The sequence below is a fragment of the Microcebus murinus genome, chromosome 10 (assembly GCF_040939455.1).
Source record: "Microcebus murinus isolate Inina chromosome 10, M.murinus_Inina_mat1.0, whole genome shotgun sequence".
NCBI lineage: Eukaryota > Metazoa > Chordata > Mammalia > Primates > Cheirogaleidae > Microcebus > Microcebus murinus.
Genome location: NC_134113.1, coordinates 50462835 through 50486386, shown reverse-complemented (window position 1 = coordinate 50486386; position 23552 = coordinate 50462835). Strand labels below are relative to the sequence as shown.

The window sequence follows — 23552 nt, the reverse complement described above, 5'->3', positions numbered from 1 at the left end:
AGGTTGGAAGTATATGCAAAACCAATTTATAATGAATCACTTCTAGCTTATATAGGTTTCTTGACTATATGTTCATTAGGATCTTGGTACAAAGTATATTACTATGATTATCTATTCTATTCTATTCTATTCTATTCTATTCTATTCTATTCTATTCTATTCTATTCTATTCTATTCTATGCTATTCTTTGTATATATCATGAGTGCTCTTTCCATGATTTAAATCATACTAAAGCTTTTCTCCTTCAGTGCTCACTGTCAAATGTTCCTTTTCTGTAAAGCATTTTCAATTCTACTCCTGTAAGACGTTGTTCTTTCTCACTGAGTTGCATATAGTTACTTCTGTGTGTGCCCATTGTTTGGCACACTAGACCAAATGCTCCCTGAAGGCAGGGAAGGTATGGTTCTACTATACTGCCTGGTGGACAGTAGGTTATCAATGAATGTTTCTAATTTCATCAGGTGTTGCCACTCTTGCTGCAGGTCTTTACGAAATTATTTTCCTTCTTCTGTTTACCCTTTTGTTGCTTTCTGGTTTTTTTCCCTCCTGCTCCATCTCAAGTACACTTTTTAATGCTTCAGTTCCTGACTGCCTCCTCTGTTCTCTCTTCCCTCCTAGTTGTGCCATCCCTTCTGCTTGTCATCTTCTACATAGAGCTTGCTGCCTTTAACCTGGTGCTTTTTCTTTCCCTTAGTTCATATTCTTTGCATGATGGAAAGAGTTATTAATATCCCTCTTAGGAAACTGCATTTGAAAATGTCCTCATAGAGCTATCCCCTAATAGTTTCCTTCTTTTTTGTTTTACCTGTACACCAGAGACTGTTCTAATACAGCAAAATCACTGTTTCAATGTATTTGCTTGTACTATCTTAATTGAGCCACTAGCGTGTGGTTTATAATGGAAAGGATCATGCTTTACAATTTGTGAAGCATTTTATGTTCAACATCTCCTTCATTATAATATCTGAACAACATGTATCTAAACGGTGACTATTATTTTGGAAAAATGTTCTACAAAGTTAAACCAAAGATTAGATGTTCTCATTTTGACATAATTCACTGGATTTTCATGGTAAGAAAAGATACACAGAAGGATCGTCAGATGGATTCTAGCCCTGGCTTTGAAACTGACAATATTTGAACTTTTCCTTATTATATTATATATTATATTTCTTTGCAAAGTGATAATGAAACCTGCTTCCTCATGTGTGTTCATTTTTCTGTCACTTTAATAGCATTTGAATATTGACACACATACTATATTTTCCTCTAAATCTTTATCTTCACCCATTTAATTTATTTTTCTTATCCCCAGGGTACCAAATGAACTGATTGCATTATTTTTTTAAAAGATTCTTTTCTATGGTATATGAGCCAAGATCAAGAATAAGACTAGTGATGGAAAGGTAGCTAAATCAAAAGAATTTCAGAATATACTTTACATTGCAATTTAAATGGGTAAAATTAAGGTACAGTCAAAAGCACTGAATTCTTCCTTCCTGCAATAGACTTTGCCTTTTTGCTGTTATCCTCTAAATACCCAATTCTTGTTTTCCCAGCATATAGGCTTTCTAACCCAAAGGCTCATCTGGACAGGATGTTTGAATTTTTGCTCTTGTTCTATTCTGGAAGTTATTTTTGTCCTCCTTTGCCTCCTAACCCCTTACTACTGCTAAATTTATAGTATTTTAGGTACTGTTCTGTTTTTGGAAAAATAGGCTACTGACCTAAATTAAGGCCCCCAAGGAGAAGCACTCTTTAGTTCTTTAGAAGACCAAGGACATGACGTTTATAAAACAGGAAAAGGAGGGTTGCACATCTACTATTATGATCTCATTTCCTAAATTCTAATATTAGTTTTACACACAACTAAATTCCCAAACAATTAATGAGATTTAGTTAAAGGAAGTGATCATGTATAATTAATACATTTGTGAATTAGTTAAGCACTCTGAACTTCTGATCCTTTTAAGTAGCATTGACTCACAAAATTGTTTTTATTTAGGGGAAGGACACAGTTTTGTTATCAAATTGTCCAAGAAGACTTTCTTTGAGGAAGTTAATTTGTATTATTTATGTTAATAAATTACTGCTATGACAGTAACTAGCTACTTTCTCACTAACTGGTAGACAAATCTTTCGTTTCAGATGTTTTGGATCTACTTCAGTTAAAAGTAAGCTGTCGTCTTACAAAAAGGGCAAAATCTTTCTGTGAGACCTAATCTGTAGCACCTTTATTATAGATTCAAAATCCAAAGTTGAGACCAAATGTAAAAGGAAAAGTGAGGTTAAGAAATATTCAGTTCAGTTCACTTATTTTCAAGTTTTTCATCAAACAGGAAGCCAGAAGAGAATTTACCAGAAAATTTAGGAACGTTGGGAGTCTATTATATAGGGCCAGTGCTGGATGCTGAATAAGATCTAAAGACAATTAAGACACTGCCCATGTCTTCAGGTAGGAAAGATGAAAAAATGTACAATTAACTAGAGAAAAGGTAAAATGTGTTCAGTGCTTAATAGAGATTTAAGCATTGTAGAGAAGAGAGATTAGAAGCACTAATTTGTACCAGTTAGTGCTCAAGACTTTTATTACAAGCATATTGTTAAGAACTGACTCCAAGTGGGTCCAGAGTACGAGAAAAGATTGTGGGCAGGATAAATGCAGCATAGCTGATTGGAGTCTTTTAAGAATATTGAAAACACTTTTAGATTTTTTTATTTGACTCCACACAATCTTCGCCTGCCTCATGAAAGCATTTATTGTACATTCTTTTTTAAAATCTATAATAAAATGCAGATATACATAATTACAGTTAATGAGATATTTTCTCATCCAACAGCTTTGATTTGTATATCGCTAACAAATAACTATCATGTTGGCTCAGAATGAAGTAACTGCTATTTTACATGAGATTTTTAAGAGCCCTCCCAAAGGAAATCAAGATTGCAAAGAAAACCATATGAAAGCTACGACTATATAAAACTCTGTCTTTAACAGACAGTTTAATCAAGCCAAAGATCACTGATATTTAGTGTTTTTCAAAAAGAATTTTAAAGAGACTGTGAGTCCTATATCCCACCTAAATGAATTATACTGTTTTTTTTCTTGGTATCTGACACTTTTAATTTTGTGTTTAATCATTTTTGGAAGTGTTCATACCAACTGGGAAGTTTATAATAGATGCATATATTTTCAATCCAGTAATAAGAAAAAAGCTAAATACATAGTAAGGAAATGTTTAGAAGTGAAATATGATATGCCCTTTTGCTTATATACTTTAAAATATTTTAGATAGATTTGGATAATTTTATCTACAAAGGTTTGCAGAAGTTAATTCAGATCTTGCTGGAGGAATATGCAGTTTTTATCTCTGCATTAATTATCAGTAAATCAGGATTTTAATGTATAACTTAGAATTTCCCTGGCTTGTTTCATTTCTCAGTCTGTGCAGTAAATTAAATTTTACTTTATAGCAACTGATGACTTTCAAATTTGTATCTGTACTATCTCCTGCCTTCCTATTTACTGTTAAATGCATTTATGTTGTTAAAATGGGGAAAAACTAAGTAAAAATAATTCATATTAATTGATTTTTCAGACTTTCTTGTAATTATGGTACTAGTAACTACATAATTTGTGATGTCTAACACAGCCTTGATAAAATATATACATCAATTGTTATGTCATCCTATTGAATTTCCTCAAGTTCTTGTTAATGTTCCCACTTATGGCTGGACAAGCTGTGCACTAGAAAGCTCCGGGTAACATAAATCACACAGAGGATAGAGCTCTCACTAGGCAGCCTCTCCTCCATAACTCTGGCTTACATTGGGCTCTAGTAAAACCATTTCCTCAGCTGTTCTTTAGTCCTAGGGTGAAATGACTTCCTGCTGTTACCAAAGTCTGGATCCTTGACCCGCCCTTGTTTGTTTCCTTAACCTTAATCCAGCTGTCCCTTCCCAGAAGTTCACCACAGTCTCCAGTGTTTCCATATAACTTTATGAATTCTTTAATTATCAGTTTGGCTTCTTTTGTAGTTATTTGTGTCTGAATTTGTCTGCCCTACTAAATAGTGAGGGCACAAATCACATCTCATTTATCTTTGAATCCCATTACCTAGCAGAGTATTTGGCATGAAGTAGGAGCTTGGCCCATGTTTGTAAAATGTATGAATAAATTAAAATGACTATTATTCCCTCAATCTTCTCTTAGAAATGTCCTAGGGCTGTTCTAAGTTTTGTGATTCCTTGCAGTGTTTTCAGGAATCATTATAGCTTTTCTGAGTTTCTTCACATTTTTCTCTCTAAAGAGCTTAGGGAAGACATATGCTAGCAACATTATTGAATATTCCATGTAAACCTTAGAATTATCCCATCAACTTATCAAAAATGAAACGAGACAAAATCACTCACTTTGCATTCTCCTGGTTTGGGCTCATTGCTTGAAACAGAATGAAGCAATTGTGATAATCATCATTTTTGTGCTTTCTCCATCTCTGTCAAGCTCCATTTGGTGCCCTATTGTCCCACAAGTTGCCTATTTGAGTCTTTTGAATTAAGAGTTTAGAACAGAAGGTCCATCTGCTCTGCATGAATATTAAATTATCAGAAGACTTTGTATAAGGAGAATTTATCCTTGTGTTTTTTACAGTGTTTTCTCTCCCCTCTGTGTAAGAAAGACTTAGAGCATGCACTTTTTTTTCTATATTCCCCTTGGCTGCAGTTATCAAGTCATATAATATATTAGGCTTAGAAACCTTTGAATGGAAGGTATTGGATAGAAAGAAGTAAGAAATGTTTTCTTTATTCTCATTAGCTTATAAAATGTAGTAGTTATTAAGTATAACTGAACATATAATATGCCAGATCATGGTTTTTTAAACCTACTGGGTTTCATTAAAAATAAAAAAAAATTCTCTAAAATTATATGTTGGAGATATATTTTTCAATTAATCAGGTTGTTAATTAAATTCACATCATTTTAATTTATAATATGATAGATGGTATGCAACTGACAAACATGTAACTTCATTTTGAATATTCATAAGTGTGAGCATGTTTCAGCCAGCCTTTAAGTAATATATTTAACAATTTATGCAAGTAAGTTGTATTTTTTTCCTGCAAGCTCCAAAATATTTAAGATCACTTGGCTAGTAGATATATATTATGTAATCAAATTTGTTAATGAAAGGTGAGTGAGGAGATCAGGTTAAGGATAGTTTTTAAAATGTGTATGGTTTCCATATTTAAATGTGCAGCATTAAATAATCAGCTAATTTTTCAGGGCAAGTTGTGTTATACTTTGTATATGAATATTTATACAATAATATATTGATATTAATAAAAGTATGTCTAATTTCTTTTACTAATTATTATTGGCAATTTGATACTTTTAAATGTAGTGGGTAGATATGAATTTCGAAGAATAAAAGAAGTTCTAATTCACACAATGGAATTAAAAAAATTTATACAGATTTATTTTGTAAAATTCATAGTTAAAATTAAAAATTGGATTTAGTAAATTTCAGAAACAAATTGCCAGACTCTGGCAATTTGCCAGATGATCAACCATTGCAACCAAACCATTGCCAGATGATCACTTCCATTGGTCTTTGAAGTAATTATCTTGGAGTGGATCTAAGTATTATGGGAATCTGAAGCATCTACAATAGTTTATGCCCTTTAGAAGAAAAACAATATACAATTATGAAAGCATAAGTTAGTTTGAAGTCGTAGAAGTAGCCTAAGCCAGAGAAGGACCCCAATGATTAGGCTTCATCAGCTTGAGGGTAAATCCATCTCTGTTTAGGTGCTGAGTCAACATGGGTATATGAAATATTTATTGCAAAACAAACAATTTCTATTGGTTAAATATTTGTGGGAATTGTAAATATTTTCCAAGTTTAACAAAAAATTATTTGCTACTCCATGCATGTTCATGAATTAAAAGCATGTTTTTCCATTGAAGCTAAAGTTATGTTTAAAAATTTATTTAGCTGAAAAAAAATTTATTTAACTGAGATGGAAGCAAAACAGATCCAGATTAAGACTTCTCAACATCTTAAATAGGGTGCCCTAACCTATATATACTTATAAATAAAATAATACTAAACTATGAAACATAAGCTTAATTGTATGTGCTGAAGTTAAAATAGCTTCTTTCTAATTTTGTGTTTTAAAGTTCTATAATGGTATATAAAAAATGAACTTTTCTCATATCGTCCCTGATTCTCATATTGTACCTGATTTGTTGCCACCTTAAGCAGCTCTTTAATATGCCCTTAGTGGGATATCATCTATCAGGCAAGTAATTGGCTGTGAGTCTGCTTTTTGGGACTCCTTTTCAGAGTCTAATTCTGGTTTGCCATTGCCCTTTATCCTTTTTGTACCTTATTTTACTCTCTCAACTTAATTTGCATGACACTAATTTAAGTTTATATGTACCATGTGGTGTGGCAGATTGAATTAGGATATAGACATTCAAACATGTTGAAAAAGGTGTAAAAACATGTGAAATGCTGTTACAAAATGATCTGAACACCTCTAAGCTATTTTTTCTAATAAAAAATAAATGTATATATGTATTTTTTTTATTCTAAAGCAATATGCCAATTTCAAGGACGAACCTACTTTGAAGGAGAAAGAAGTACAGTCTATTCCTCTTCTGGAGTTTGTGTTCTCTATGAGTGCAAGGTAAGAAGACTATTCACAGGCCTTTCAAAATTATTTCAAATATATAAACACAGTAAACATTTCCTTAATATCTCACTCTTATAATACCCTTTTCAAATTCCAATGGAAAGAGAAAATTCAAAATATTACTTATAGTTCAAATGTAAAGAAATTGCCATTATGTTTTTAAACATGTAAAGTAATGGTTGTAAAATATTTTTTTTTCCAATAAATAAAAGTGTTCTTTTGTCAAATTAAAGTTTTATGAAGTTGTCTTATATTTTCCAAATCCAAATCAGCTTCTTTTTTTTTTTTTTTTTTTTTTTTGAGACAGAGTCTCACTTTGTTGCCCAGGCTAGAGTGAGTACCGTGGCATCAGCCTAGCTCACAGCAACCTCAAACTCCTGGGCTCAAGCGATCCTCCTGCCTTAGCCTCCTGAGTAGCTGGGACTACAGGCATGCGTCACCATGCCCGGCTAATTTTTTATATATATATATCTTAGTTGGCCAATTAATTTCTTTCTATTTTTATAGTAGAGACAGGGTCTTGCTCTTGCTCAGGCTGGTTTCGAACTCCTGACCTTGAGCAATCCGCCCGCCTCGGCCTCCCAGAGTGCTAGGATTACAGTCGTGAGCCACCGCTCAATCAACTTCTTGTTTGGGGTTGTGAGGGGAGGGTAGACAAGGTTAGACTCAGCTTGATGTCACTGGTGATTTTGAACCATGTGGGATATAACACTCAGTTCAATTAATCCATAAAAATTACCTAATAAAAATTAACTGTTGGATGGAGTTGAGACTAATATTGACCTTAATTCTTTGGGACAAGTATCTTAAATTAAAGGGAACTCATAAAAACGTACTTGCCTTGATCTCTTGCTGTATGTTTCTGAAGTAAATATGATTCACTTGAACTCTGCTACTTGACCTACTAATTGAAAAACTAAACTTGTTTCGCAACAATTTTCATATTTTTATTTTATAAATTAAAATGTTATATTTCTTGACCTTAATGTTATATTTCAAGCCATAGTCTATCTGAAAGAAACTGTCTACATATAAAGTTTAGAGTTTCATTTTTATTTGATCCTTAATTTTCCTCTTTAAATGCTTCCTGTACATAGGTTTAGGGGGTGATTTAGCATGTATGGAATATGTGGAAAATTAAGATAGTGATGTACTCTGCTGGTACCGCCAATACACTATGAGCATCTCTATGATTATTAGGAATTGGGGGAAAGCAAAATCCCAAGAATTTTGCCAAGATAAATTGAGTTAGAAATAAGCTAGCTATCCACTTTATGCATCTTAATTTGGAAATCCTTTGGGATAAACAAGGGGGAGATGCTAAGAGGCAAGCAAGACTGTGACAGATTTGATTTATAGAACATGAAAGCTCTGATTTCTTCATGTCCATCATGAAGTATTCTAGCTGCTTTTTTGGGTCTTAAATCAGCTTTCTTATAATGTAGGTTATAATCTTAAAGATAAGAGAACTGAGGCACAGGAGCATTAAAATGAATTGCTCAAACTATATTTTAAGATGGGTTTTCCTCTATCAGCATCCCTACACCAATGCTGTTTCTAGTGGAGTAGGTCCCACTATAGATAAAAGAATTGGAAGGCAGAAGTGAGATCTAGGAACTCCAAAATGAGAAAAGGAACTCAGAGAAAAGTTACTTCAAGTGGGGTGGAGAAATTTTGTCAGCTGGTTTCTAGTGGTAATCCCTAACATTGGAATATCAGCTATAAATTTAAAAATCTTGAGAGCATTTGAAGTTTCTTTACTTTGTGTGTGTGTGTGTGCATGCATGGGTGTGCATATTCTTTTCATTTGACCAGAGTATGTCCTATAACACTGTTAACTATGGTTTAGAAATTTACTGGTATAGTTGCCTGTTTGATTTTAAAGTTGCTGTAACATTATTTGATTTTAAATTAGTTCAGGTAGAGGTTTATACAGAGGCTAACCTGCAGGTCTCAGCAAATATTAGATGAATGAACAAATGTTACCTTTTATTTGCTCAAACAAAAGGCACCATTTCCTACCTTCTAATGCTGTGCTATGTAATAAAATATTATATCAGCCACAAACAATTTTTGTTGGGCTAAACTTTCTATATTTAACCCCATAGATCTAAAATATTATCATTTCAACATGTAATCAATATAAAATTATTAACGAAATATTTTATGTTGTTTTATCATACTAAATCTTCAAAATCTTGTGTGTATTTTGCAATTACAGTGTTCAAGAGCCAAATGTAGCTAGTGGCTATTGACTGGACAGCACAGCTCCATTGGACCATCATAAGCTTTTGTAGTTCATGATTAAATTCTTGACATTAAGGACTTCCATTATTGCTTTTCTCTTCAGGCCCCTTAGCTTCTGTATTTACAACTTTACATAATTGACAGCTCTCTCGTGCTTCCATATTTTGGACTTCAGTTCTAGTCTCTGTTCTTTTACTGTCAATTTTGTGGCTATGGAAATATTTCCTAGGAGTCTGTGACTTTAGTAGTAACACAGAAAAACACTGTGGTTTTGAAAATAAGATTACCAGAACTTGTATTACTATCAAACCAAAGGAAAACGAGTATTTGACTCTGTTGTATACACGTCTCCTGCCACTATTTTGACAAGAGATTATGATTTGGAGAAAGTCCTTTACATAAATAAACCAGGAAAAGACAGACCTTAAAATGTATACTTCTTCCATGAAAATAGCACTTACAGAAATGATATCTAAAAATCTAAGCTAACAATGCAGTTAATGTAATAATGCAGTCATTAAAATGCAAGCCTGCAGGTTCCATGAGTTATTTTAGTACTTACGTAATGGTAAGCATAATATAACATGGTTAATGACCCTTGTCCTGAAGATATTAGAGACTGACAGTATAGAAGCCATATGTTTGCTCCTAGTGTAGAACTATGACAGTTATCAGAAAAGTATTTTGTATTTTTGTTTCTCCTTAAGAGGGATTTAATCTATTTGGTTGCTAGAAGTATAATGATTTTACATTGACTCATTCAAGAAATTTTTTTGAGTGCTAACTATGTGCTAGAAAATGTGCTAGATATTCATTTATAAGAGACATGAATCCTGACTTTATTTTCCTTAGATTTTTGTGGGAATCTCCAATTTCCTTACCAGAATCATCTGTGAGAATCTCTTTATAATAAAACTTGATAAGAAAACTCTGAAATAAGCATGTTTAAAAAGCTCAGTTTTTATTTACTGTTTTTCCTAAAGTGATATGTTGATCTCATTCAAACTATATCTTGCCAAAATTTTCATCTAGATTTGCAAATGTGTTATAAAACTAGCAAAATTTTCCAGGATTACCCAGATGTTTGGCAAATTATAGACACGGCCGTAGTGTGGTGTGCTCTGGTTCCCAGTGTTGCTTGTCTACCCCAAAGGCTTTCCAGTTGGAATTCAGTGTCATTTCGGGAGTGAGCCAGTGACCTGTGCAGAGGTCCTAAGGGTGAAAATTTCAGTCTGATGTTAAAAGAACCTTCTCGGATGCTGTATCTGGAAACTTCTTAGTAAAGTCCTATTATAAAGTTTGAAGCTTTTCTTTTGTGTTGTCTAACAGGACCAAACCATGAAACTTGTGGAGAGTTCAGGCTGTCCAGCTTTGGATTGTCCGGAGTCTCATCAGATTACCTTGTCTCATAGCTGTTGCAAAGTTTGTAAAGGTAAGACTTTTTTGTAAAGTGAAATTTATGTGCAAGGGTCATTCTAGGAGGGTAGTATAACAGACATGAAATAGTAATTTTTATAAACAAGTTTATTTCCAAAGACTAATAATATTTCCTAAAATGCTTTCTTAATTTGGCATGTAGTTGGTGGTCATGAAATATTTACTGAATTGAGTTAAAACAAAGATGCCCCCATGCATTTCTGCAAGGTATCTTGTACCTGTCTCAAGCTCAGGATCTCTAAACCAATCTCAGTGTGCTGGGTCTGAGTTAGCACAACTTTGCCAAAGAAAGTTACACAACAGTACTGAGTTGGTTATTTCATTGATGTTGTTTGGTAACAGTTTTTTTGTTCTCAGCCTTTTTTTGTAATTGACCTAGCCTACTTTCCATCATGACTACTTTAAATCCCTCTCTTCTCAGTTCAACTCTCCCTCATTGATAGGTTTCTAGATTGCCGAGAAGAGAGAGGCTACCAGGCAGGCATTGCTCATTCTGTGTTGCCTCTGAAGAAATAGGCTTAGACCCAATAAGCAGAAGGGACTTTGATAAGAAAACACCAAAATTTGAGCTATTGAGAAATGCAATGGGGCACCTCAGGAGGCAGTGAGTTCCCATCACTAAAGTTTCTCAAACTTGGTATCTTATTGTAGATTAAGTAGTAAACTAAAGCATTGATCTTATGGAACTCTTTAAGATCCTTGGCAATCATGAATTATATACACATTCCTGTATTATATTGAAATCATATACTTGTGACTCCATCTCATGCATTAGACCTTGAGGACAGGGCTAGGTCTTTATATTCATTTCTATATCTTTAATACCTACTATGACACCTGGGATGTCATTGGTGCTCATAATTGTTGTAGTTGATACTGCCCCAAATGAGCCACTAGCACTTGTTTGAATAATGGCCTCTATCTTGATGTAAAATGAAGCTTAAATAGAAAAACTAAGACAAATAAACTTTGTAAAACATACAACATTCTGTTTCCTTATAACCTATTCTATTAAAAGTAGACATAAGGTCACCCACTCCCATTTTTTGCAGGGCGGTGCAATTTATTTTTGTTAAGTTCTTTTTCCATCCATTTAATTAAGAGTTTTAAAATCTCAGTTTTGTGTGATGCTCTTTGGGAATTACAAAGTTGTTTTAGACTTGATTTGTCCTTCAAGGAGTTTTCAGGGTAGCTCTGAGGAAATAAGGAACACTTTTAAAAAGAACTATGATCAAAGGAGCATTAGTGTTTTCACCTTCATGGTGCCTGAGCCAGTGCCTTACACAGAATGTGTAGAATTTGATATGAATCAAGACTTCTCATTTCAGTCATTGATTTTGGACTCCCAGCTTGCAGCTTGACTGGAGTATCTTTGGCAGCCAGACACGGTAGGCTGTACCAGTGTTTCTCAAACTTAAATGTGTATACAACTTAGGGATCATACTAAAATGCAAATTCTGATTCAGTAGATCTGGGGATGGACCCAAGAATCTGCATTTCTTAAAAGTTCCTAGGTGATGTTGTTGGTAAACAGGACAACACTTTGTTATCCATTGCTGCATCACAAACTGCTCCAAAATTCAGTGGCTTAAAACAACAACTCTTTTATTATATATCTCAATATTGTGGGTAGGGAATCCAGACAGGACTTGGCTAGTGATTCTTCTGCTCCATGTGGTGTTGGCTGGGATCACTCAGTGCTGGACAGGTAGAAGCTGGGCTGTGCTGGAAGGTTCAAGATGGCCTCACTGTATGCTGGGCATCTTGGTAGGGATGGCTGGAATGATGGGCACAGCCAGGATTCCCTCCCTTTCCGTGTAATCTCAAAACTTCTTCCCAAGTTCTCTCTATCAGGATAGTAGTCAGATTTCATAAATGGTGGCTCAGGGTTTATAAAGACTAGGTATAGAACTGGCACAGCATCACTACTGCCATATTCCTTTGGTCATAGCAGTCACAGGCCAGCCCAGATTCTCAGGGAGGGAAGTGGATTTCACCACAGATAGGAGGAGTGTTAAAAATTTGTGGTCATTTTTAACTCACTGCAAGTGTCCAAGGGCTACTCAGAGGTTAGAGAAATGAATAGCATAGAAGTTAGTCAAGGTTGGGTAGGAAAAGGTTTGGATAAGAAACTGAGATGGGGCCTTTTAGATACCAAGAGAATCCTTGACACCATCCATTTCTTTTTAAAAGAGTCTTAATATATTACAAAAAGGTTAATAAGTAGAAAAAGTTAACATAAAAATTGTGTTATATTTAAATTGTTTATAGTTTTAAGAACTGTGTTTACATAGCATACTTAGCAATGCAATGACAAAATATACCGAGACCTATATACCCTCCACCTGAGATTCTGATGTTATTGATATGAGATGGGTGGGGCCTTGCCATCACTATTTTAAAAAACTCCCTGATAAGTCATTTTTCCCAGCCAAAATTGTGATCCACTGGCCTACATAATTCTCAAACTAGAATTGGACAAGTTGGCCCTTGAAACATTTAGCACCATTTATAATAAATATTGCATCAGTTTCTGACTTCAAATATCAGAATAAACAAGTGAGTTGTCCTGCCATTCTCTGTCTTTCAAAATAAAAAATAAAAAGTCCAAAAGCGATAGATGTTGGATGCCAAGAGAAAGGGAATGCTTATACACTTTTGGTGGGACTGCAAATTATCACAACCCCTATGGAAAATAGTATGCAGCTTCCTCAAATAACTAAAAGTAGACCTCCCATTCAATCCAGCAATACACTATTTCATATCTACTCAATGGAAAAGAAGTCATTTTATCAAAAAGACACCTGTACTCAAATGTTTATTGCAGCATAATTCATTTGCAAAGATGTGGGATCAACTTAAGTGCCCATCAACTCAGGAGTAGATTAACAAAATGTGGTATATGTATACCATGGAGTACTACTCAGCCATAAAAAAGATGAATTAATACTTTTTGCACCAATTTGGATGGAACTGGAGACTATTATCCTAAGTGAAATATCTCAAGAATGTAAACAAACACTGCATATACTCACTATTAATTGGAATTAACTGATGAGCACACGTGTACACAGAGGGAAGTAAAACTCAGTGGACATCAACCAGAGGAGAGGGAGAGAGAGGGAAAAGAGCAAAAACCTACCTAATGGGTACAATTAACACTATTTTGGTGATAAGCACACGTATAGCTGGGACTCAAGCATTAAAAAAGTGATTGATCCATGTAACCTAAAACATTTGCACCCCCTTAATATTTTGAAATTAAAAAAAAAATCAAGGTATATTCTTAGTCAACTCCTACACATATGTGATGACAAATTCCTTTATTTTTTTATTGAATATTACAGGGGTACAAACAGTTTGTTTACATATATTGCCACTTATGTGCACATATAGACACATTTCTTTATAATAAAATTGGCTTCCAGTTTCCAGGCCTTTCTGCCTAGTGCTAAAGATGCTGTGTTCAACGGGACATTCTCTAAGATTGACCATATCCTAGGACACAAACCTCAAGAAATTTAAAAAAATAGAAATCATACCATGTATCTTCTCAGATCACAGTGGAATAAAAGTAGAAATCAACTGTAACAGAAACTCACATTTCTACACAAAAACATGGAAATTAAGCAACCTCCTACTAAATGATTACTTCATAAATGAAGAAATCAAAATGGAAATAAAAAAATTCTATGAAGAAAATGACTATGGAGAGACAAGTTATCAAATCCTTTGGGACACAGCTAAAGCAGTTCTGAGAGGAAAGTTTATCTCCATAAATGCCTATAACCAAAAGTCAACAAGATTACAAATAGACAATCTAATGAAACGACTCAAAGAGCTGGAAAAAGAACAGACCAACCCCAAACCCAGCAGAAGAAGTGAAATCAACAAGATCAAATCAGAACTAAACGAAATTGAAAACAGGGAAGCTATTCAGGAGATTAATAAAACAAAAAGTTGGTTCTTTGAAAAAATAAACAAAATTGACATGCCACTGGCTAAGCTAATGAAAAGCAGAAAAGAGAAATCTCTAATAAGCTACATCAGGAACAAAAAAGGAGATATCACAACTGATCCCAAAGAGATACAAGATATAATTTATGAGTACTACAAAAATATTTATTCACACAAATTGGAAAATGTGGAGGAAATGGACAAATTTCTAGAAACACACAGCCTTCCTAGGTTCAACCAGGAAGAAATAGATTCCCTGAACAGACCAATCTCAACAGCTGAAATAGAAACAGCAATTAAAAATCTCCCTAAAAAGAAAAGTCCTGGTCCAGATGGCTTCACACCCGACTTTTACCACACTTACAAAGAACTAGTACCTATCTTGCAGAAACTATTCCACAACATCGAGAAGAACAGAAACCTCCCCGACACCTTTTATGAAGTGAATGTTACTCTGATACCAAAACCAGGAAAGGATGCAACAAAAAAAGAAAACTACAGACCAATATCCCTAATGAATAGAGATGCAAAATATTCAACAAAATCTTAGCTAACCGAATCCAGACGCTTTTCAAAAAAATAATCCATCATGACCAAGTGGGCTTCATCCCACGGATGCAGGGATGGTTTAACATACATAAATCTATAAATGCAATTCACCACATAAACAGAAGTAAAAACAAAGACCACATGATTCTTTCAGTAGATGCAGAAAAAGCTTTTGACAAAATTCAACACCCTTTCATGATACGAACACTTAAGAAAATAGGCATAGAAGGGACATACCTAAAAATGATACAAGCCATATATGACAGACCCATAGCAAACATCCTACTGAATGGGGAAAAATTGAAAGCATTCCCACTTAGAACTGGAACCAGACAAGGCTGCCCATTATCTCCACTTCTATTCAACATAGTGCTGGAAGTCCTGGCTACAGCAATCAGACAGGAAAGTGGAATTAAAGGTACCCAAATAGGGGCAGAAGAGATAAAACTTTCACTGTTTGCTGATGATATGATATTGTATCTAGAAAACCCCAAGGATTCAACCAAGAAACTCCTGGAACTGATCAATGAATTTAGTAAAGTCTCAGGATACAAAATCAATACACAGAAATCAGAGGCATTCATATACGCCAACAACAATCTAATTGAGAACCAAATCAAAGACTCAATTCCCTTCACAATAGCAACAAAGAAATTAAAGTACCTAGGAATATATTTAACCAAAGAGGTAAAAGACCTCTACAGGGAGAACTATGAAACACTGAGGAAGGACATAGCAGAGGATGTAAACAGATGGAAATCCATACCATGCTCGTGGATAGGCAGACTCAACATCATTAAAATGTCTATACTACCCAAACTGATCTACAGATTCAATGCAATACCTATTAAAATCCCATCAGCATTCTTCACAGATATAGAAAAAATAATTTTACGCTTTGCATGGAACCAAAGAAGACCCCGAATATCAAGAGCAATTCTAGGCAACAAAAACAAAATGGGAGGTATTAATATGCCAGATATCAAACTATACTACAAAGCTGTAGTAATTAAAACAATATGGTATTGGCACAAAAATAGGAATATTGACCAGTGGAACAGATGTGAGAATCCTGATATAAAACCATCCTCATATAGCCATCTAATCTTTGACAAAGCAGACAAAAACATACGCTGGGGAAAAGAATCCCTTTTCAATAAATGGTGCTGGGAAAACTGGATAGCCACCTGTAGAAGGCTAAAACAGGACCCACACCTTTCACCTCTCACAAAAACCAACTCACGCTGGATAACAGACTTAAACCTAAGGTATGAAACTATTAGAACTCTAGAGGAAAAAGTTGGAAACACTCTCCTAGACATCGGCCTGGGCAAAGAATTTATGAAGAAGTCCCCAAAGGCAATCACAGCAGCAACAAAAATAAATAAATGGGACATGATCAAACTACAAAGCTTCTGCACAGCCAAAGAAATAGTCATGAAAGTAAACAGACAACCTACAGAATGGGAGAAAATTTTTGCATCCTATGCATCTGATAAGGGACTGATAACTAGAATATACTTAGAACTCACAAAAATCAGCAAGAAAAAATCAAATAACCCTATTAAAAAATGGGCAAAGGACTTGAACCGAAACTTTTCTAAAGAAGACAGAAGAATGGCCAACAAACATATGAAAAAATGCTCAACATCTCTAATCATCAGGGAAATGCAAATAAAAACCACAGTGAGATATCACTTAACTCCAGTGAGAATTGTCTTTATCAAAAAGTTTCCGAACAATAAATGCTGGCGTGGATGCGGAGAGAGAGGAACACTCCTACACTGCTGGTGGGACTGCAAACTAGTTCAACCTCTGTGGAAAGCAATATGGAGATACCTTAAAGAGATACAAGTGAATCTACCATTTGATCCAGCAATCCCATTACTGGGCCTCTACCCAAAAGATCCAATGACACTCTACAAAAAAGACACCCACACTCAAATGTTTATAGCAGCACAATTCATAATAGCAAGGCTGTGGAAACATGTAACCTAAAACATTTGCACCCCCTTAATATTTTGAAATTAAAAAAAAAATCAAGGTATATTCTTAGTCAACTCCTACACATATGTGATGACAAATTCCTTTATTTTTTTATTGAATATTACAGGGGTACAAACAGTTTGTTTACATATATTGCCACTTATGTGCACATATAGACACATTTCTTTATAATAAAATTGGCTTCCAGTTTCCAGGCCTTTCTGCCTAGTGCTAAAGATGCTGTGTTCAACGGGACATTCTCTAAGATTGACCATATCCTAGGACACAAACCTCAAGAAATTTAAAAAAATAGAAATCATACCATGTATCTTCTCAGATCACAGTGGAATAAAACTAGAAATCAACCCTAACAGAAACTCACATTTCTACACAAAAACGTGGAAATTAAACAACCTCCTACTAAATGATTACTTCATAAATGAAGAAATCAAGATGGAAATAAAAAAGTTCTATGAAGAAAACGACAATGGAGAGACAAGTTATCAACTCCTCATTGATTACAAACAAGATGAACAAATTTAGAACTTCCATCTTTATGATTTTCTCAAGTATGTCTTTTCTTGGCTATAGGTAGATGAGATTATTCTAAGCTGCATGAGATATCCTCTTCTAGTCCTTTTTTCTGTTTTACATGGGCTGAAATAGTAATCCATTAGACAATGTAAAACTAGGTGGATTACTTATACATCAGGCAATTTAAAAATTGTTTGAATGATATATAATCATATAATTTCCATTAAATATGAATTCCAGTGTTCAACCTTTTCATTTCAACATCTTGGATGATCTTTGAACAAGGGGTTCAGACAGGAAAAAGAGAGCCTGAGAAATTGCACATGATTGGTGTCACTGTTTATAAAATGTACCATTTTTCTTTCCTCTCAGAAACACTGTGGAATCTGTGAAATCTCTGTAATTCATAAAAATTTTCTTCTTTTGAGTGGACATGCTTTGCCGTGCAGGTTTTCAGAGAAAATTAGATTTAAGTGATATAATATTCCTTTTTAACACATTAGGAAGTTTTTTCTTAAAGGATGCTAAGCTGTCTTTTTCATTTCTTAAATACACGACAGACACATTTCATCTAGCCTGGTTTGTATTACCCACAGGTATTGAACCTCTAGTTCATAGATTACCTTCTCATTGTATTCTCGTCTGTATTGTAAATCATCATTTTAGGTGTCAAGATTCTTTCTTTGTTTCAGATATATGGAGAGCTATAATTAGAATATTAGGGAACTAAATAGCTTTTATAAAGTCAAATATGAAAGAAGACATGGAATTAACTTGAAATATAAATTAATTGAGTTAAACATAAAGAAAAATGTTTGGTACTCATAGCATGTGGTTTTCTATAAACATTGGTGAAGATACTAATTTTTAAAAAAGTAATTAAGGGAAACATAGCTTCAAAATTAAAGAAAATATTAAGTAGACTAAGTTTATTTGCTTTATCATAGTTTCATTTACCTTAATACATTTTGTCTTTTTTTAGGTTATGACTTTTGTTCTGAAAGGCATAACTGCATGGAGAACTCTGTCTGCAGAAATCTGAATGACAGGGCCGTTTGTAGCTGTCGGGATGGTTTTAGGGCTCTTCGAGAGGATAATGCCTACTGTGAAGGTAATCCTTGTAATGATGTGTAGCTCATCTGTATAAATTTCCTAGGATTACTGCATGCAAAATTTATTAATTTCCCAGGTTGTCAAGTTGATAGGCCCATTAAAAGCAGTGAATTTAATTTGAAGCATATTAATCAGCTAAAAATAATTATCTTTCAAATTAAAGTTTTTCAGCTATCTGCTATATGTCAGACTAATAAGTTAATATGACTGGTTTCTTGAATTAGAACAATTCTTCCACTGTGAAATTGCCTTCTTTTTTTTCATAATTAGATATTCAGATAGCTCACATATTGACATGATTACTGTGGCTTTGCAGTTAGAATTGTAGTCAGATTTTTCCAGACAGTGTTGTGCAACAAAGGCAATCAATTAACAGGAAGATAAAGTACCCACTGCTATTTTTGTTTGCTACTGTAAGCAGTCTCAGAGGTTATATTCATGCTTTGTAGTATTTAGCAAGTAGCTCCAGTGGAATAAATAATTTCCTGGTTACTTTTAAAAAACTTAACTAATATCCAAGTTAGTTTATTCTCTCATAAAAACAGACCATATATAGTGAGTGGACCCTTGGCATTCATGAGTGCTCTGGCCTTAACTATTCCTGAGAGAAGTCCAAGAGATGTAGTAATTTAAGATTTCCCTGATGCATAGATTTGAATCATTCTCATTAATTGTGTGACTAGCTAGTGGGTCAAATGAGAACGAGAAAGAACACTGCAAACAGGAACACTGATTTGGTGTCCTTTGGGCATTTGGAGGGTTTGTAGGGTTCTAGACTTACCCCTTCCAAATGTAAAGCATGTGCCATAGGTCCTTGGAGATGGAAAACCTTGGGTATGAACACGTAGCTTCTATTTAGCTACAGGATGATTGGTTGGCCCTTAAGAAACCAACTTCTGTTCTTTTCCTAAGGTTTACATAGACTTTCTCTGCCTTAAAATTTGTATTTATTCTTAATATGGACCTTTGGATCATAGTATTTCTTTAAATTCTTCTGATTCAGTTCTAAAGGGACCATTTTATTTTCACTGAAGTTAGGCCACATGGCTTCCCTCCCCATTCATGCTGCAGATTTATTTAAAATTCCTAATTTTAAAAGGATTGATATTTAAAAAATTGATTTTAACCTAATGATCACATAAGTATACAGGTAAACTATCTTAGTGAACTAATGTATTTTCATTATGACATTTGAGCCCTCTAACATTCCATAAGTCCCACTGATACTGTAACTGTGTATGACATGAAACCACTTGATACAAATTCCTGTGATACTTCTTTTTGAATCTAAATTTTATGATCATTATTTTGATTTTGGGCTGCTGCTTTTGTTGTTACCAAGTGTATTTACTCATGTAATAAATATTTAATAAGCACCTACTGTGTACCAAGCACTTTTCTAGGGTTGCTGTAAAGTACAGTAAATGTACGGTGCATAAAGTACAGTAAACAAGATTAGTAAACTCCTGTTCACAGGGGTTTTATGTTCTTTATATACTCAGGGGAAGACATAGAGTAAGTGGGTAACTACAGAAATAGAGAAGATAATTTCAAGTAGTAAAAAAATAACAGAAAGGAAATGAAATAGAATGACGTGCTAGAGATTGGTTAGGGATTAATTTAGATAAAGTAGTTAGCCTTCGGGGCAAAGGGCAGGGGAAGGGTGGTGGTAAACCTAAGATTTGATAAGAAAATAGCCATGGAATGATCTGGAATAGAACATTTCAATCAGAAGAAATAAAAAGTGGAAGGGCCCTAAGTGGAAATGAGTTTGGAATATTCCAGGAACAGAAAGAAAAACAATGTAATGGAGCAGGCGAATCAGAGGAAATTGTGTTGAGAGAATTAGGCATGGGCCAGGTAATGTAGGGGGGTTTGCAAAGATTTTAGATTTGTTTCAAATAGAGGAGTGACATGCTCAGAATTTTATTGAGAAGAATAGCTCTGGCTGCAGTATGGTAGATGAACTATGGGGTAGGATGTACTGGGGGGAACAGAAGTATAACCAGAGAGACGAGGTGGAAGACTATTGCAGTAGTTCAGGCAGAGGTGTGGTGGCCTGGATTAGGAAAGTGATAGAAGAGGCAAAGAGGAGTGGGCATAATCATGATATGTTTTGAAAGTAGAGCCAGCAATGTTTGCAGATACTTCATTGTGGTGAAGAATTGAAGAAAGGATCAAGGTTTTCAGTTTCAGCAGCATGTGGATGGTGTTGTCATTTATCAAGACAGAAAAGAAGTTAAGGAAAGAGACCAGAGATTTAGATACATTGTTTAAATTATTTGTCAGTGCAACTTATTTAAAATTGGTTTAATCACAAAGACTAGGTCACTCATTTTTTATCTGCAAAAAAGTTTTATAGACAAAAACTATACCACAAATTTGCAGCTGTTTTCCATCTTGAGTGTATCATATTGAAAAATAAATTTTTATACATGAAAACTTGTAATATTATTATACCTTTTGTTATTTATTCTTGTTAACAGGTTTTATAGTATTCTTACTGTTTTTATTTTTCTTTTGATTCTAGTATTGCTTCTAACTTTGAGAATGTTTTGACTTCTTAGAAGCAACACCTTTTTAAAATTTTTTTATGCAATATTAAATGTTACATATCAGCCTTTGGTCTTGTAGAGTGCTTTAAGGAATTACACTTGTCACTAGACATAAAAATAAGCCAGCAATAGTTTGTAAATAACATAAATTTTATTTACTAAATCTATGGGGTTGTTTTAATGATATGACTATAATTGAAACTATTGATTTCTCTGTGGTTTGCCTGATCAAGATTATTGTAGCATTGGTAACTGTTGGAGTTAATTTATTCTTTTGACAGATATTTATTGAGTACCTACTTTGTGCAAGGCTAGAGCTAGGAGTGAAGCAGTAATAAGATATACATGACTGATATTCTCTCAGGCAATAAAGACAATTAACAAATCATTTCACTACAACAAAGAACATTTCATTGCAAATGTGGCAAGTACCCTAAAAGAGAAATAGGTCAACAGGACTTACGATCTGGGTGGGTGGTGTGGTTAGGGGAAATTTTACTTGAAGAAGTGTTTTGTTCTGAAATCTTTAGGATAAGTAAAAATCAGGTAGTCATAGAAGGAAGGGTGGGAAAGAAGGGAATCTTCTAGGTGGAGGAATCAGCAGGTTTAAAGACCTCGAGGTGGACAGAAGCACTTTTTAAGAACTGAAGGAAGGCCAGTTGGCTAGAGGCAGAGGACAACGGAGAGGTGCCCAATGAGAATGATGATGGCGGGAGGCAGGACCTTGAAGGTCACACTAAAGGTTAAAGGTTTTATGCTAAGAACAAGGGGGAGCTAAGGAAAAGTTTTAAGCAGGGAAGTGTCATGATCACATTTGTGTTTTAAATAAATCACTTCGGCTGCAGCATGAATGTGGGTAGGGCTGGATGCAAGGAGACCAGTGGGTGAGACTATGGTAGCTTGCCTTAACAGTGGAAATGGAAATGTGGATGCATTTGACAGCATTTGTGAGGGAAACCTAGCCAGCCTTGATGATTAATTGGTGATAAGTAGATGATGAGGGGAGAGGTTTAGAGATTGATTCTTAGGTTTCTGGCCTAAGAAATAGGCAGATGTTAGTGCTGCTCAATTAGGGAACAGATTGAGTGAGAAAATCATGTTGGGTTTGGAGTGCTTATGGGACATCTAAATTGAATAACTAGTTGAATATACTTGGATCTGGAATTCAGAGAAGTTTAGATATAAACTTTTAAGATATAAAAATTTGCAATTATTTGGCATATGAATGGTAGTTGAGGAGATGGAAGGGACTGCCTAGAGATTTTTGAGCAGTGTTTGAGCATTTTATAGAAGAGATGATTTAGTGACACAGAGACTGAAATGTAGGAGAAACAAGAAGAGAAGGTGGTGTCACAGAACCCAAGGAAAGAAAGGATTTTAAGAAGAAAGTGGAATACTGAGAAATTGAGAATGATAAAGACTGAAAGATGTACTTTGCATTGAACCTTACGGAGGACATCAGTAATAGTGATTTTGGTGCAAAGTTGGTGGTAAAGTCAGTTTAAAGTGCATTGAAGACTGTCTAAGGGAAAAGATGGATCTGAAGAAGGGAGAAAACTCCTTCTAGATATTTGCCTGTGAAGGGAAGGAGAGAGGACAGTAACTTAAGGGGAAGTGCAGCTAAAAGAGGGATTTTCTGCCCCACCCTCTTTTTTTCCTTTTAACTTCTGTGCATTTCAGCCACACAGATGATAACTTCTTGTTCTTGAATGAGTTTTGTAATTCCTCAGATATTTACAAACATGGTATAATTTTAGGATTTTATGACTACATGGCTTGTCCAGCTTTTCTATAAAGGATCTAGAGTATCTGGAAATATATTGGCCTGCTTTGGTTTCTTGTAAACTATATGTTTATGACATTTCTTTTATATTTATTTTTGTTTGTATAAGTTTAAGGGGTACAAGTACAATTTTGTTAAATAAATATATTGTGTAGTGGTGAAGTCTGGGCTGTTAATGTACCCATAACCTGAACAATGTACGTTGTACCTATTAGGTAATTACTCATCACCCACTATCTTCCCATTCTTCTGAGTCTCCAATGTCTATCATTCTACACTCTACGTCCATGTGCACACATTATTTAGCTCCTACTTATAAATGAGAACGGTGGTAATTGACTTTCTGTTTCTGAGTTGTTTCACTGAAGATAATAGCCTCTAGATCCATCCAAGTTGCTGCAAAATTCATGATTTTATTATGCCTGAATAGTATTCCATCATATATGTATGCCACATTTTCTTTATCCAATCATCTATCAATGGACACTTAGGTTGATTCCATATCTTTGCTATTGTGAATAGTGCTATAATAAGCATATGAGTACAGGTATCTTTTTTATATAATGATTTCTTTTCCTTTGAGTAGATATCCAGTAGTGGGATTGCTGGATCATATGGTAGTTTTATTTTTAGTTCTCTGAGACATCTCCATACTGTTTTCCATAGAGTTTGTACTAATTTACATTCCCAC

General features: G+C 34.5%; 1 protein-coding gene across 3 annotated transcripts in view; it reads left to right on the top strand.

The window, feature by feature from the left end:
• NELL2 (neural EGFL like 2) overlaps positions 1-23552 on the top strand; it is a 346799-nt gene that overhangs the window by 140911 nt on the left and 182336 nt on the right. For all 3 annotated transcript variants that reach the window (XM_076007197.1, XM_012747980.3, XM_012748043.2), the window contains 3 exons: positions 6603-6694; positions 10277-10379; positions 18393-18521. In XM_076007197.1, the coding sequence (XP_075863312.1) occupies positions 6603-6694; positions 10277-10379; positions 18393-18521 (324 nt within the window). The remainder of the gene's footprint in view (positions 1-6602; positions 6695-10276; positions 10380-18392; positions 18522-23552) is intronic.